Genomic DNA, 18,410 nt, shown 5'->3' on the forward strand with positions numbered 1-18,410 from the left:
AATCACAAATTTACGAGTCACACTCCGCTATACTTTCGACAGGACGCAAACTTAAAAATTTTAATTTATTTGCAAATCATCGCAAATAGAATTTTATCTAATGTAGTTACATGTAAAGACACGAGAAAAAGCGCTCTATAGAACGTAGGGAACAGTAGCGCAAATGAGAGTGTAATGCATATTGCTTTAAAAACTAGATTATCTTATCGTTGTAGTAAATTGCAGCATAGGCTTAAATTGATGCAATTATTTTTTTAAACAATTTTCTCTCTTGAAATTTTTACGTTATGAATACATTACTTTAACAATTATTTTTGTTCCTAGTCATCCCTAATATTGTTCGCCCTGACGTACGAATTAGAGAGATCTTAATAAAATTAAAAGTTTTATTTTTCTGTTATTCAAAAGCAGAATTGGTTTCAACCTCCTTGGTCAGCTTTAGGTTGTCGTTGAATAAATAAAAATTGGTCCAAAGTTCTTTCGACAGAACTTCCCTCGCTCCTAAAATACAATGATATTTTTTTTTAGTCACCCTGTATACGAATGATAAATCACAGGTACAGACTCATCAATTTTTTAGGAGGGATGAGCAAATACATTTTGATCAAAAATTTACCAAGCTTATGATAACTTTAAAACATCTCCAAAATTCAAAGCATTCGGTTTCGTAGTTCCTGATTAAATCAACAAAATAAATTTACACATTTATTAATTTTTTGAGTCACCTGTACAAGTAAATATAAAAAAAGGGAATTATAAATTACAAGTACAGACTTGAGATAGTATTTATTCGGCAAACTTTTGAGGTGACGTCATCAATTTTTTGGAGGGGATAAGCAAATATATTTTGACTAAAAATTTATTATGCTCTTTATAACCTTAAAACATCTGCAAAATTCCAAAGCATTCGGTTTAGCAGATTCAAAATTAAATTGCAAAATGTTGTTTCATAATTTTGATTTTTTTTTTCAAAAATCTGGACGTTTCGGGTATAAACTCTATTCGGAGTCATAAACTACATGTTTAGGACTATGTTATTTTATACAATTTAAAATGTTTTGCTATGTACAATTTTAAAGTGACGTCATCGCATTAGTGGTGGGAAATATTTGACAAATTTTGGTGAGCCTTTTACCATCTACATGATATTCTAATATAAATCCAAAATTTGACAACAATCGGCCTAGTACTTTCGTAGATTATCTGTCTAATAAAAATCCGTGACGGCAGATAGACGGACAGACGGACAGACAAACAGACAGACGGAAACGGGAGACCTATTTCTTCGTCCTGTAGGGGTCATGAAAGGTCGAGAACACGTAAAAGTAGATAGTCGGCCGACGGACTCGATTACAATACTTCCTTCGCTTATGCTCGAGAAGTAAAAATTAAGAAAAATCAAAAGGTAAAGGTTGATAGAAAAGCGAATTAAATATTTAATCCTCGATTAATTTAACAGAGGATTAAAATGTGGAATATGCCCGTGACTGGTTAAAACATGTACATTGCCTAGCAACGGACCTTTCAATTAAAAGTTAATCGCGAATTAACTTTAATTTCGCTTTCTATAAACCGGGTCCTAGTCTATTATGACCTACACGTTCATTTATTTTCATGTCCTTTAAAAATAAATATTCTTACCTAATGAACTAAATTAACCCCTTCAATATTATGAAAATATGTTTTTACTATATTATTTTTGAAGAGGCTTAGCGGAGTTGAAAAACCATTCGATATATCATCTTCTACGTAAATAATAACTAAATAAATAAATAAAATAATAATAAATAAATAAATAAAATAATTATGTAGAATTGTGTGTTTCAATACATACGTAAAGTGAATTCAAAATTTTCGAAAATTTTCCAATCAAAAAATGGTTAAAATGGGTTCAATCGATTGAGAACTAGTATCAAATTGTAGATAATCTTCAACCAGTAAGAAATCCGAAATCGCCGTCACGATATCTGTTTCAATAAACACGTAAAGTGAATGAATGAAATTTTCCAAAAAAAATGGTTAAATTGGGTTCAATCGACTGAGACTTGGTGGCGAATTGTAAATAATCTTCCGCAGAATTGTAGAAAATTTTTGACTCGTTACAAATCTGAAATCCCCATGAATATGTGTTCGAAAAAACAACAAAGAATGAATTCAAAATTTTCAAAAATGTTCCAAAAAAATGGTTAAAATTGGTTCAATCGGCCGAAAATTGTAAATAATCTTCAGCCAGTTACACATCTGAGATCACCTATAATGTCTTCCAATAAACACGAAAAGTGAATTGAGTGAATGAATTAAAGGTATTTGTTCTGATTTCAGCGATGGATCGTACTGATGTTGCAATATCTTGTTTATGAAATGCTTACGGTTTATTCAAAGAATCTGAAAATCCTTTATTCAGTATTACAGTAGCATTTTTACCTGCCGAGTGTAAACTAAGGAGGTATTGTAACCAAGTCCATCATAGACTAGGAAGAAATATGTCTCCGGCTTCCCTTGTCTATCTATCTGTCGATCTCTCTATTTGTCGTCTGGGTCAATTTTTATTAGTCAAATAATCTTCGAAACTACCGGAGCGATTGTTGTCAAATTTTATATCTAGATACTAGATATGTACGGAATATAATGTGTAGATGGTAAAACGCTAACCAAAATTTGCCTAATCAACCCCATCAACAATATAATGATATCCCCTCATTTTTTTTTTTTTTATAGTAAGTAGGATTTAAATACATGCATACTCCTGTATTTCTTGTTTATGAATCCGCCTTGAAATTTTCCCCAAGGCATCCAAATTTTCGAAAAAAAGACCAAAATTTTACAGCAGCCTTTTATACTAGTACATAAAAAGTGGAGTTCCTACAAGGTTATCGTGGGTGAAGAAGTACCACTGCAGACCAAATATAAACAAGTTAACACAGTCCTTTCGTAACTTACTGCGTTCGAATCATAGGCAGTGGCGAAGTATGGGTGATTAAAGTATGATACATTGATTAATTCAGAAAAACCAGTTCTACAAGAACCTCTACAAAATATAGGGTGTCATTAGAAAAAAGTTGGATGTCGTATATTTGTTTTAATGTATAGAGTCTATCACAAATAAAAGCTCACAAAATCGATTTGTATACCTTCAGAAGTGACTGCATAAATAATAGTTTACAACACTTTGTTTTTATTATACAATATCATTAACCGAAAAATAAAAGAGTCGTTTCTTCTGAAAAATGAATCATTAGTTTCGACTGCCAATAGACAAAAAGTGTTCGGAAAATTGGATGTTTTTTCTTTTTTTTTTTTAATTTAATACTCTCATTTTTGAACTTTTATTTGTTTTATTTTTAATATTTGTCAAAATGGCTGTATTAAAATACTTCTTTCAACCCACGCTCTGAAAAAAAGTCCTCAAGTAGGCCATGAAGTTTATTTTTAAAATAATCATATTGACAAAGCCGATGCGTTCCTTATTTGGTTTGACAATTACGGTGAAATAAAGGCAATGCCAATACCATTATTTTAAAAATAAATTCCATGGCCTGTTAGAAGGCTTTTTTCGATCATATGATGTTGTAGAAGGTAAAAAAAGTTTTCACCAATTTGTCAAAAAACGGGCATTTCAGCTTTTACAATCCTTTCAAAATAGATAGGACTATTACTACTTATTATTATAGCGGATCTTTTAGTTTAATTTTCTCTTAGGCAAAGAAGTGAAGTTTTTATTCTTGCATTGTAAGAATATCAGGGAATTTTTTTCTTCATTTCTATTATATTCATTTTAAAATGAACCATATAAACACTCCAGTAGTTGTAAAAACGTAAAAAATTTGTCGGTAAATTGAATTTTGTTATGAAATATTAAATTAACATTTTTCTATGTTTTCAAAAATGGAATTAACGAATGTTGACCCTTAAACTTCAAATGTGAGAACAATTTTAATATACATACTTAAAAAGAATTAGTAACTTACGTTCTGAAACTTTAATCATAAAATTAATAGTTAGTCTTTGAGCGCTACAATTATTTTGTTTCTAAATAAACAATTTATTACAAATACTATAACATACATTGCTTTTATTTTCAAAAATAAATTCATTTAAAAAAAAAAGTCAAAGTCAAACTGACAATCTCGGCTCAGAACTGTAAGATGAGGTATGAACGTGAATGTAAAAACTAATTATAAAAACCCGATTGTCTGAATTAAAACACTTTAGATTTGACGTGCTCCACTTTGCCCTACATTCCTCTACGTGTCACAATTTCAAAGTCATCCTATGTTAATGAAGAGGGAATGGAAATGCGCTTACGAAAAGTGGGACACACTGCATAAACGTTGATAAATCGTAAATCGAAAAAACTTACCTTGACTTAATCTCTTCGTGTCATTATCGCCGCTTTCGCGTGTCCTGCCATTATCCTGTAAATTCTCTTGGGATCTCCCCGTGGTAGACACTCCGCTGTACAAATCACTGAAGGCGCTTCCCGTTCCTAAAAAGCCACTTCTGTCCTAAAAGAATAACGACTATATAAAATCTAAACAAATGAGCAACACGACGTACCTGCAGAGCTGCTTTTGCCTTTTCGACGCTTTGTTTAAGTTGTTCGAATGTGCTTGGGTTGCAAAATCTATAAGCAGGCCAATCGGCTGCTGTTCCGAATTCTTCAGTCTTTATGCCTAGTGGGCACGTACTTCCTGAGCTTCGTTTTAACTCCAAAGCGCCTTGATAAGAACAAGAGCTTTCGTACATTTTGCGGCGAAGTGGACACTTTTTTCTGGATAGAAAGAAAAACACATCTAAACACCATTCCAAGGATAATTAAATTCTTATTAACCTACTTCTATTTTCGTGCACAACGCTAATTTTTTCTCAGCGTAAGAATTTAAATTAGATTTTAAGTTTATTTTTTAATAGTAAAAATAACGTAAGTATCTTTATCGACACGCAAACACAGCATGCATCCCCAAAGGCTAATATTAATATCTAGATACAGCAATTAAAATGCGAGATCGCAGTGTAACATTTTTTAAATATATTTTTCGACTCTTACCTCATGGTGAAAAGCGTATCGTAAGTTAGGTACTTTGAAAATATTTGGGAACTGTGTCACGGATGAAACATTAAAAACTGTACGGACACGTAAACTGAATATTTATAAGTTAATATTTAAATTTAATAGGTAAATGGTAATCACCGACTTCTTGATCTGTTATCAGAGGTTTTATCAGTAAATTTAAGTCGAGCCACGCGAGTTTGTCGCGGCCAACACGATTGTTCGTTTCCGTTTCAATTAGGCAACAGGAAGAGCTCCCTCATCTCATTATGCAGTGTTTTACAAAATTTATTTTTAGACATCTAAAACATTACAACAATATCTATCTTTATCAAAATATAAATAAAAATATTCACTTGCGGTGAGAAAATTTCATATCCTCGCACGAGAGCAAATTATGACTCAAAAAAAAAATAACATTCTGTGCAAAATGTTTGCCCACTTACGGTACCAGTGGGCGGTGACTGAACATAACGGTTTTTAAACGGTAAGTTAGATAAGGAAACTTATCCCACACCACTCTTTTTACGTACTCAAAATAACTACGAAAGTTGAATTCGTTTCTCTTCCTTTATTTTTATGTTTTCCTGAAAGTTGTTTAAAATACTATATGAACAGTTTTATTTTTGAGCATTTGTAATTTTAAATATGAAAAACACTGTTCTATTACTCTTAATTTTTAATTTCAAGAAATTTAAAATATACACAGAGACAGAAAGTGCAATTAAAGGTAAACAAGATTTTGAGTTAAGCTAGTGACATAATATCACTTAATTAAACATGTATGCGTTTAATAACAACCTTTTGCTTTTCACCATGAAACCAATGTTTAACGTCGTATCTCCCCTGTTCTTTTATCTGTACATATACCGGATGTCCCACGTTTGTCCTCTCCCAATATTTTGCTTATTACTTAGTTCACGAATTAAGAAAATCTAACTTGAAAAATTTTCATATATCCATTCCTGTATCCGTGACTTAATAAACCACATTTGTTTTTATTTTAACGTTAGGAATTTTCACAAAAGAATACATTTACAGATAAAATTATATCATTTATCCGTGAGACTGAACTGAATTAAAATTTTTAGTAAAACTTTCACTAAAACTATTTTAGTAACTGCAAAACATTCGCAAAATTTTTTTCGAATTTTGAAGGTGGTTGAAAAATTTCGAAATTTCGTAAGAGATATAATTTTAGTTACGAAAAATAATCTAAAAATCCACAAAAAATTCCTAGATATAGATTTCAACGTGCTCATTCCAAAAATATTGTACATTTATTGTCCCGGGACAAAATTTTAAAACTATTGGGCTTGAAATTAATTTAAAAAAAATTCCAAACACTGTCATCGTATTTCAGTCGGCGATTCTGAAAAAATGGTAGGAGTGTTATCGAAGAAATAGGGCCCAAAGTAACTTCTGGAATTCAAAATCTACAAGAACATGTCTTTAGTTAAGTATCGAAGGTGCTACAAAAATTTCAGAAATTTTCATAAGAGGTAGGTACTGAAAAATTTTGGTTATGAAACAATGGTCAAAAAATCCACAAAAAACTATTGGATATAGATTTCGCCGTGCTGATTCCAAAAATATAGCGTGCTTTACGGTTCTAGGGCAAGATTTTGTAAATATTCGGCTTAAAATTTATTCTAAAAAAAAATCCAAACACTATCATCATATTTCAGTCGGCGATTCTGGAAAAATGGTAGGAGTTATCGAAGAAATGGGGCCCAAAGTAACTTCTGGAATTCGAAATCTACAAGAAAATCTCTTTAGTTAAGTATCGAATATGGTCCAAAAATTTCCGAAATTTTCATAAGGGGTATTGAAAAAATTTTGGGGATGAAGAAATGACCAAAAAATCCACAAAAAAATCCTGGATATAGATTTTAACGTGCTGATCCAAACACTATCATATTTCAGTCCGCGATTCTGGAAAAATGGTAGGAGTTATCGAAGAAATGGGACCCCAAGTAACTTCTGGAATTCAAAATCTACAAGAAAATATCTTTAGTTAAGTATCAAAGATGGTCCAAAAAGTTCCGAAATTTTCATAAGGGGTATTGAAAAATTTTGGTTATGAAAAAATGACCAAAAAATCCACAAAAAATTCCTGGATATAGATTTTGACGTGCTGATTCCAAAAATGTAGCGTGCTTATGGTTTTATGGCAAGATTTTAGAAATATTCAGCTTGAAATTCAATCTAAAAAAATACCAAAACTATTATATTTCAGTGAGCGATTCTGGAAAAATAGTAGGAGTTATTGGATAAATGAGACCGAAAATAACTTCTATCGGTGAAAATATACAAGAAAATGTCTTTAGATAAGTTACGAATGTAGTCGAAAAATTGCGAAATTTTCATAAGCGATATCGAAAAATTTTGGTCTTGAGAAAAATGGCTTAAAAATCGACAAAAAATTGTAGGGCATGGATTTCAACGTGCTGACTCCAAAAATATACCTTGTTTATGTCCCCGGGGGAAAATTTTAGAAATATTCAACTTGAAATTCAATTTAAAATAATCCCAAAATTGTCATATTTGAGTGGGTTCATTCTAGAAAAATGGTAGGAGTTATCGAAAAAATGAAGCTTAAAGTAACTTCTGGAGGTCGAAGTCTACAATAAAATATCTTTAGTTAAGTTTCGAAGGTGGTTGAAAAAATTCGAAATTTTCACAAGAGGTATAATTATTTTAGTTAAGAAAAAATATTGTAAAAAAAAAACACAAAAAAATTCCGACATATAGATTTCGACGTACTGATTCCAAAAATATAGCACATCTATTGTCCCGGAACAAAATTTTCGGCTTGAAATTCAAATTCAATTTAAAAAACTGCCAAATTTATTATTATATATTTCAGTGGGCGATTCTGGAAAAATGGTAGGAGTTATCGAAGAAATGAGACCGAAAGTAACTTTTAGAAGTCGAAATCTACAAGAAAATCTTTTTAGTTAAATTTCGAAGGTGATTAGAAAATTCGGAAATATTCCTGATTGTCTCCGAAAGAATATCTTTCTCTATTTATTTTTTATGTAATAATATTTCAAAACCACTCACATAATTTGTTGAACTACTTACAACAAACTGACATCGTGGTAGTGTTGCAGTATACAAGCTGGATCACTAAGCGCCCGGTCCTCGGTCTCATTAAATTATTAGAAATATCAGAATAAGTTAGAGACCAAAATAATACAGTTCTTTGAATAGCTTTATTAAAATTATTTTCAACTATACAGTGTTCTGTTTTTAAGGCGTAACATAGTACTAGTTTTTATAAAAGTATCACTCCATCTATTTTTACATAGTCTGATTAGACTTGTTAATTTATTTTTAAAATTCAGATGCGACATTGCAACGTTATTCCTATTTTCTTGAATATTTTTGACAATCCAAGGGTTCAAAAAAAATCAACATGTTACATAATATCTTATGAAGAGTGATAGAAGGGTAGGAGGCAGTAATAAAATACAGGGTGTTATATTGAAAAAGCGAAATATTGATATTTTTGAAATTTGTTATACATATTTGAGAATTTTTTAAGTTCGTACATTTCTTTGTTGCTTCAAAAATATTGTAACATAGGTTGCAAAAATAATAACCTATAGCCCTTTTTTGTGAACTTTTACATTGCTTAATAATTTCAACGAAATTGAAATAACTCGGCAACGTCACAAATAAAAATATATAGCGTGTTCCATTAAAAAAACTACGTTATGTGTTATGACTGAAAAACAGAACACTCTGTGTAATTGAAAACTATTTTAATGTTTGTATGCTACCCAAGGAACTATTTAACTTTGTGGTATGATTTTTTTTTTTATTAATGAAATATTGAGGTTCTTAGTGGTCTTCGTGTACCGACATAATATTTAAAAAATACAATTAATTTTTAACACTGCTTAGATTATAATTTATTTTCTGTAATTTTTTTGTCGTCCTATGAGTCCTTTAAAGAGTCCTCTAGTCTCTAGGCAAATACATATAGCATATTTTTATAAAAAATAAGTCATTATTGAAGAATAAGTTCTACTATACACAATGTTGTTGTAGAACGAAAAAAGTTATGTTAAAAATACTTTGGACCAGTTTTGAAATCTCTGACAAAATCGCAATAACACTATTTTGTAATATTATATGCAGTACGCCAGAAAATACAAGCATATTTATACAAATTTATTCATTTAAACTGCATGTACACACTGCACCTTAAATCACGGAAATTAGACTATGTTCACCATGACAGCTAATTAATTTTTTCACATGATTCCAAATATTTTTTATGAAAGTTGTGGTCACTACATGTAGAACATAACAGATATGCATATACCTAGTAAAATTCTTTTAATTTTGTAAAACTGTCCCCATTACGACATCTGGGATGTTTCTGTTTCTGTCTTCGTTCAACACACTGTATTTAAGGACGGAAACCTATACCTGCGTACATACATACAGTGTGTTGAACGAAGACAAAACAGTAACATACCGTTTTATAACACCTAGACCAAATTAAAATAATTCTATTATACAGACTGCCCGGAAGGCCGCAAACACCCTTAAGAGTACATTATCGAGGGAATTTTGATAAACACGAAAAAATAAAAAAAAAATTGTTTCCGATGTAGATTACAGGAAATTCATATTTTTACAAAAGTAAATTTCGCAACGTTGAACGGATCTACAGGGTTTTTTGTCACTTGAAAAATTGGATCTAGTTTAAGCTTTATTGACATTGTGAGTGGCGTATATATGTCAAAAGTCAAAATGACAATCCCACAAGCATGACTAAAATTGCAAGCAAGGTTATGGTTTCTAAGGAGTGTTTCACAAATTCTGTAAGTGAAATAACATCAGTGCCCGATATTCGTGCTCACAAGTGTACCTAATGTACATTTTATTTGTTAAAACGATAACCACAGCAACGCTTATATCTTTAATTACATTAGGTAAACATTGTTGGCAAATGGAATTTTATCAATTTTTTATAAAAATAAGATATTCATAATTCTGTCTGTTATAAAGGAAATATGCACCAAACGTTTCAGTATTATTATTGTAAGAACTGAAATCCTATTTTCTAGTTAAACACAATATAAGGCACCACAATTATCCCACCGAGACAGATATCAATGCAATTTTCACCTCTTTTCAGTTGTAATGTATAAAATTATAATAATGAAACAAGTAAAGAAATATCTCAGTAACACCAAGTTTGTTTTTAAAAAACATTGCATGTACGTCGATGTAGGAAATTCAGTTTGTCACGTCTCCAGCTAGTTATTCCTTTTAATTTCACGACCAACACAAAACAAATTAGTAAGACCTAGATATAAATGAGTGCGTGGCACATGCTGCTTCCAATACCGCCCAAGTCAGGAAGTCCTTACAAATACAATTTTTTCAAAGCAGCTTTTTGAAGCAGGATTAATGAATAAAAATTACACTAGAATTATTCAATAAAATTTCTCCTGATTCCTGAGATATTTACTTTCCCAAATATTTGAAAACACCCTTATTACTTCGGGATTATATCCCACTTTAGTGCTGTAAATGGTATACATTTGGACCTCTAACCATGTCCTACAGAAATTGATTAGACAGAATTAGTTATCAATTAGCATGTTATCAATTTACCATTTTTTATTTGATTTTTATTGGCATGGCAACAGGTAAAAAATTAGTCTTTCTTTTCTTGCTTGATTTCAGTTAAACAGAGTCTTTATAATAAATACATATTTTCTTAATTTCCTTCGTTCGACATATTTGTTTATATGTTTTTTTTTTTACTACTGGAAATTAATATGTGAAAAACGCCACTTTCTAAACTTTGAACATTCCTAAAACTTAGAGAAGTACATATGTTGGTGAATGCAATTTTGAGTTTTACTTTCCAATATTTCTTACACGTTTCACGATGTTAAAATTAAAATGAGTAACAAATAAGTGCAATCTTTTTGCGATAAGTGTCCGTATCAGAATTTTTGCAGTAAAGTAGATGTGGCGGAGTTTGTGGTTTATCCATAATGTCCAGCCCCATAGACTATATTTCAACTTTTTATCAGTTCCGGGCGGCTACAAAGCCGTTGTCATCATAAACTACCGTCGGCACCTTTACGTACTGGCATAATATTCTTATCTGTACCTTACAAAATAGAACAGCGCTTTTATTACTGCAGTCATTTTCGGCTACTTCTAAAAAACCAATCTAAATCATAAATTCCGAATGCTAAAAATCTACATTGAGGCACAAACCGATTTTAGTGCCATTTTCTAGAGAAAATCAATAATTCAATGCTATAGAGTTTCGGCAGAATTAAAAAAACATAATTGTGTAATTTCTTAGCCAGATTGTATACATACTTTATGAGCTGAATGATAAATAATCACACTATGTGTTAAGTTAGTAAAATTTTGTAATAACGTTTTTTTTAAGATTGTCACAAGAAATACAAAATCTTAAATCAAAATTAATATTTTTGAATTAATGTTCGCTGTTTATAACAACTTATATTGTAGAACTAAAACATTTCATACTGTATTTGATATTGTTCTTGTGGAAGACAATGAACTATTGACAACAATATTCCGTAGTAACCTCAAACTCTATGAGAACAATTTTTTCCCATTATATCAAAACAGAATTACAGAACAAGGTATTTACGTTGCAGGCATTATCTCAAAAATAAATTTTGCCTACCATGGGACATTTTTGGAGAATGATAATTACTGATAATACATGCACAAGTTTACATATGAACGTAAAAAAAATTGTCTACGATTTTTAAATTATTTGAAGACAAGAGTGCTGTAATCTTGTATTATGATTATATAAGTTAGACGAGTGGGTTAAGTGAAATTTATGCTACTGATGTGAATGATTAATCTTTAAACAGAAGAAATAACACTGTTTACAACCCACAACGGCATACAAACGCCAGCATTTCCACGAATCGAATTACCTCCTGAAGGTTAAGGACTTAACACAGGTAACAATTATATCTTTTTTGCTTTTTCAACATTCATATATTTATTAATTGCTCATAGATCCTCCAGCTGGAATTGTGTTCAAGTTCACAAGAATAATATCAAAAGATACCGAAGTACAACTAGAAAATAGTTTCAGAAGATGTAACGAATAAACAGGAAAGACGAAGAAAACATGATTCTTGACGAGAAATTTGAGTTTTTAGTAAACTTTGCAAAGATGTAAGAACAACATTGTGTTGAAACACTTCAGTCGAGGTTCTACAAGAAATATGATAAGAAAAATTTTAGAAAAGATACATTTCTGTTAGACAAGTAAATAGTAAGACAACAAAACAATAAAATTGATTTGACCAAAGATGTAAAATTAAATTAGATCGAACAAAACTACCAAAGCAGATGCTAAAGACCAAACACAGAGTAAAAATAAAACAAGCATAAAAACAAAACAAAGAATGCAGGGAAGAAGAAAGGGGAGGTTCTTGGAAAGACAATGAAAAAGTAGAAGATCATTACAAGCATAACAACATTACTCATAGGTAAACATGAAAACTGATAAATTTTAGACAGTTTAGACAGAGTATTTTGAAAATCCGTTAAATAACAATACGAAAGGAAGAATTAACTGGACAGCAGTATTTACGGTAAAAATTGTCTTTACCTTCAAGATAAACTGTAATAAGAAAAATTGAGAGTTGATAGAAAGGTCTGGTATAATAACAACCAACAAATAATAAATTTTTACAGGGGCTTTGTGCAGTTAGGTCCCAGAATTATATGTAACAGTATATTAGTAAAATGAGTAATAATGCAATATTATGACTATTATGTAAAAATGTTCTGGAATCAGCTTTGAACAGGGAGATAACAATAATATGTAAAACATTTTCAAGGTATTTATAGAACAATATAGTCATACAATAAAAGATTTAGTGTATGAAGAAAAATACACACTTCATAAGGGTAGATTGGTGAAGGACAACACACTTTGAGAAAGTTAGACGTCGGAAGCTTTGGGTTCGAGAAAAAGCTCATTGTTTATCTACTTGAAACAAGCGTATAATGTAGGGAAATAAGTAAGAAATATAAAAATATAATGTCTATGTCGGTTTAAAATGAGTATCAAGTTAGGATAAAATAAAAGTCATCCAGAAATTTGTTTTAAGTGAATGAAGAAACGAAAAAAAAATAAATATGTATAAAATATGTGCGTGTGTCACTTATTTAGCTGTGTATGATCAGTAGGAAATTTATTCAATCATTTTTTTTTATTTGTATCGTGTTTATCGACAAATTTAACATCATAGAATTCTAGCAAATAAAAATATGATGTTGTGTTCTAAGTTGATATGAACTGCAGTTTGAAATAAAACGTACTGAAATAACTCCGGCTTTTGAGTATTAACTTTTGATTGATATCAGCTGATTTCATTGAGTTTGCGTTCTAGAGTTAAAGCATGTTTTACAATAATATCGCAACAAATCTTATAGTTCGACAACTTTCAGTACAAATGAAGCTTAAAATACATTCAAACACCTTCGTATTTCGTACTTAACTTCGTATTGTTCTTGCAGAAAACAATGAAATATTGACAACAATGTTCCCCTAACAACCCCAAACTGTTTATTAGAACATGAATTCTTTCTCAGTAACGTTTATGGCACGATGCCAAAAGATGGCAGTACATAAATATTTGAACAGAAGGAGCAAAACTATTTACCACCCACGGCGACATGCAAACGCCAGCATTTCCACTAAACTTACCTTGTGAATGTAAGGGACTTAACACATAAACAGTTAAATAGTCAACGGACATGAAACACGCAAATCGAGAAAAAATTGCCATAAACCGCGATTCAGTTCACTCGCAATCTTAAAGAGAATGTGTGCAGACACCGCAAGAAAACGCAAACAACCCCTCACTGACCGTTAATTACGCGTCGTTACCGCTACCAGTTGCAAATGGCAGGGATCAGTCAATGATAGATCAGGAAGACAGTGTTGACAGGAAGTGTAGTGCAGCTCCTGCGGAACACGAAGCGCCGGCAGGAATGGCAGGAAGCAATATCGCAAGTGGCGGTTCCTCTAAGGGGCGGGGCGGTTCCTACCCCCTCCAAAGGCACCACCTCTGCGGGGGATGCTCATCACTTCACCACCATGCACAATTATTTGACAGCGATCCAGGCGGCCGAGACTCGGCAGGATCTCGTAAAAGTGATAAAGAAAGTGATATGCGAACTGGCCCTTGTCATCCCTATCGAGACCCTCTTCAAAACGGAACACAAAGGTATCTTTGCATCTCTTGTTTCGGAATTAATTTAAGAATGCCGCATTGTTAGGTCCGAGACGGTGGTGATGCTGCTCCAGAAGCGCTCCTTTTTGTTCCTGCTGTTTATGATGGGTTTGAGATGTTTAATTAGCACTGTGATAATAAGTCTTGACTAACCTGATTGGCTGATACGGGTAGCGCATGCGATAGGCGGAGTTAATGTCATCCTGCTGAAAGCTTCAAGCGCTGTATCGGAACTAAAACCACGAGATAGCTTTCCGTAAGCCTCCAAGATCATCAAGTTTAATTAGCGAAAGAATTTAAATTGTTATATTGAAACAATCGACACATCCGATCTTTCTTTTCATGGTAATTGTTCCCCATGTTCGGAAATTACGATAAATTAAATAAACATCTTAACCGAATCTATTAACAACTCCAAAACTAACACAGAAGATACACTAAATTTATACAAACAAAAAATTAAATAATTACGTTATCGTACCTCCAGCAATACATAAATTTCTTTATCTTTTTTATATTTTGTTTGCAATAAACTAGTTTTTCCCATTTTTACTAGGAAATTTTGGCAATTTTCTAGCATGGTTTGATCATCCATACACGACATATTACTGAAAGTCAGGATTACGTAACTAAAAGGCAAACGCTTGTGTTTATGAGTTTAATGTTCACTTACAATACCGTTAAATGCAAACTAAATTTTTAACTGTGTATTAGACATTCATTTGTCTATACAGCATTATATGAAACTTTAACATCAAACAAACCGACAAATTTTTAAAGGGTGAACAAAATACTCCAGTTGCTAAATAATTTCTGTACATTAATCTTTCATTTATGTATTATTATAACTTAACATGAGCCTTAACGAAATAATATTCGGTCGTTAAAATTGTGTTCAAATGTTTAATAGGAGTATTATATTGACAACTCTATTATAATATAATCGAACGATGGGAAAAGGCAGATTTCGTTCCAGTATGTAGCAGTATGGTCGACTTAACAACACGAATGAACCTGAAGCGGGACGTGAACGACAAATATGGTAATTTAAATTACGAACTATTTGGAACAGCCTATCCTGACCCATCTCCCCATAATAATAATAAATTGAATTAATATAAGAAGTTGCTAACAAGTACTAAAACAACACAAACTTATTTCTAAACTTACGGAGACGAAACTGATTTTGGAAAATGATGTCACTAACTTTTAGTAAGAATAAATATATCAAATAAAAAATATAAAAAATTGGTCTAAAGTTATTTCGACAGAACTTCCCTCGTCCGTTTAGTACAGTCCAACAAATTCCTCTTCTCTGAAAAAATATAAAATCTGATTTTGCGATATTTTATTTGTTTTATTTGAAAATAATCTCTATACATAAAAAATATATAGATAATGGTAGTAACAGTGAAAAAAAAGGCACATGGGGGAATGGAATGCACGATCATTTTTGATATGCAAGTCCAAGATGGGCAATTTTAACCGATGGTAATCGTCACTTATAAAAGATTGTTATACAGTTTGGATTTTTTTGCGAAAAATTGGAGTCAAACAAATCCAATTTCTTCCGTGAACTATACAAGTTGATTCTGGAAATATTTTCTTTTTATGATAAATAATTTGTGAAAACTAATTAAACAATTTTTTATTTAATCAGTAAAATAAATTAATTAGTTCTTTCAATTTTTTAACATGCTGTACTAACAGTTTTAAACTTATAACGGAATGAATAAATAATTTTTAGTTGACATCTCGCAAAATTTTCAAAAAAGTTCATGTCAGTTACCTATAAGGCACACTGTAAAATAGTTTGGTTTTGCAAATTTATACAGGGTATTCAAAAAGTGGCGCACAAACCCTATGAAACGTCCAGAACCACGCAGAGAAATAATAATTTAAAAAATCTTTTTGTACAAATATATATCCAAAGTTCCATTTTTTTTTTTTTTGTTAATTTCACCATATTTTAATTCACTTTCATTATTCAAAATACGGTTTTATAACATTACAAAAAATTTAAAATTAATTTAAGATGTATCTGACGACAGGGGCTAAATTTTCATTTTTTGATCTGTCTATGTGTGAATCGATATTTTGCTTTTGTAAGTGAACGTCAAATTGATGTAAATAGTTTTTTAATGATTTTTCTCGACTTAGACTTGTGAATTTTGAATTATGTTGGAGCGCCATTTTTTGAACAAACCTGTATTTGTCTACCATTCCCATAACTCATACAAGCATAATTGGAAATATGGGCACATGATAAAATCACAAATAAAAAATTGGTCGAAATTTGTTTCGACAGAACTTCCCAAGCACAATGAAACATATCCAGCATTTTCGAGTAGAGTTTTTTCTTTACACAATTATGTGATGACGTCATCAACATTTTTGCAAGGACACGTATATCAGCTTGGATTGGTGCAGTTTAATACTAAAAATAACAGTATTGTATACCTAAAATTTTATGGGAAAATGGAATGAATCGAATCAATTTAATCAATAAAATAAATCGTGTCATTCATTATTTTTTTTTGAGCTACCTGTTTAAGCAAAGCTAAAAAATATGAATGTAATGATAGATAAATCACAAGTAAAAACTCATCAGTTTTTGCACATTTTGGGTAGAATCTATTCGACAAAATTTTGAGATGACGTCATCAATTTTTTGGAGGTAATAAACAGACAGATTTTATTTTAGTCTATACAAGAAATTGACTAGTTTATTACTTTTTTGGGTGACCCTGTATAAGCAAAACTAAAAAATGAGGCTCTTAATTGGATCAATAAAAAATTGGTTGAAGGCTATAAGTAAAGGGTGTTTCAAAATGATTTTCATCTAGTTAGCTTTGAAATCGCTTCAACTCCTATCTTTCCCTTGATGAAAACCTGCAGCCATAGGCGACTAGATGAAAATCATTTTGAAACACGCTGCATAATCCGATAAATCTTTAAAAAATATATAAAATTTGATTTTCGATTTTGGGTTTGTGATACTCGCTGTAAAATAAAAACCAGAGGCATAAATAACACCCCTCGTTCGCTTACGCTCGGGAAGTAAAAAGTATATCATACCATAAATTTGAAGCAAAATTTACTTAGCAGGATTTTGAGAAAACGTCATCAAATTTTGGGTGAACATCAAGTCGTTCTAGTGATTATCTGTCTAATAAAATCAGCAGCCAACAACAGACAGAAATACGGAAACGGGAAAAATACCTCTTTATATGTAAGGAGCTATAAAATGTCCAGAAAACTTTTTTTCCAAGAATCTACATGTCTGGAATAAACAATTACAGTGGGTTAATAAAACACAAGTTTCAAGCATATATTTTATTTTCTAAAGATTAAACAAATTTGTGTCCAGGCGACGGAAGCCTTGTACTAACAAAATGGATCTAAACACATTACACGCAAATTTAAACATCTGCGCAATAGTAATAAAATACACCCAAAGTCCCATCCAACTCTGTCCAGTAACCTTAGTTTATATGATTACGTATCTAGAGTTACTTACCACCAGACAAACAGAAGCCAAACAGGAAAAATCATGAAATTTGTCATTCGTCAAATAGACCTTGCTACCTACTTCTATAGCTTAAGCTCGGGAAGCCAAAAGGTGTCATTACAAAAGATTGGTCTAAAGATATTTAGACAGAACTTCTGTCGCCTCGAAATTCAGACGAACAAATACAGATTATGCGAAAAATTGTAAAATTACATTTTTGGAATTTTATTTATTTTTATGATAAAATAAAGATAAATGTGGACTGTCAAAGTACAGAAAAGCATGCTGTGCGTGTGTTTCACGTGACTTTTTCCATATGAAAATTTTATGACGACGTTATCATGATTTTAGGAAGGAGACATATCAATTTGTATTACTAATGATAACAGTATTGTCTACGCAAATTTTCGGGAAAATAGGGTGAGTCGTTTTTGATCAATAAAATAGACTGTCTCATTCACCCTATATAAGTAATTCAAAAAAATATATATGTATTCATAAACCACAAGTATACATTCATAAAATTTTGAGTTTATGTCATCAATTTTATGGATGGGGATAAACG

At 31.3% G+C, this 18,410-nt stretch overlaps 1 protein-coding gene across 2 annotated transcripts in view; it reads right to left on the reverse strand.

Moving 5' to 3' along the window:
- The window catches only part of LOC135128443 (DNA-binding protein D-ETS-3), a 157,936-nt gene extending 143,892 nt beyond the window's left edge, over positions 1-14,044 (reverse strand). Inside the window, exons 1-3 of one of the 2 annotated variants that reach the window (XM_064055353.1) lie at positions 13,806-14,044; positions 4,558-4,771; positions 4,361-4,505 (exon numbers count right to left, since the gene is read on the reverse strand). In XM_064055353.1, coding sequence (XP_063911423.1) covers positions 4,361-4,505; positions 4,558-4,746 — 334 coding nt within the window. In that variant the 5' untranslated portion in view covers positions 4,747-4,771; positions 13,806-14,044. Of the gene's footprint in view, positions 1-4,360; positions 4,506-4,557; positions 4,772-5,047; positions 5,269-13,805 lie in introns of those variants that run through there. The other variant, XM_064055352.1, reaches the window with a different exon arrangement.
- Between the last annotated feature and the right edge of the window lie 4,366 nt (positions 14,045-18,410).

This window comes from Zophobas morio, unplaced genomic scaffold (assembly GCF_036711695.1).
Source record: "Zophobas morio isolate AGI-343-1 ecotype UQ-CSIRO unplaced genomic scaffold, CSIRO_AGI_Zmor_V1 ptg000012l, whole genome shotgun sequence".
Lineage (NCBI taxonomy): Eukaryota > Metazoa > Arthropoda > Insecta > Coleoptera > Tenebrionidae > Zophobas > Zophobas morio.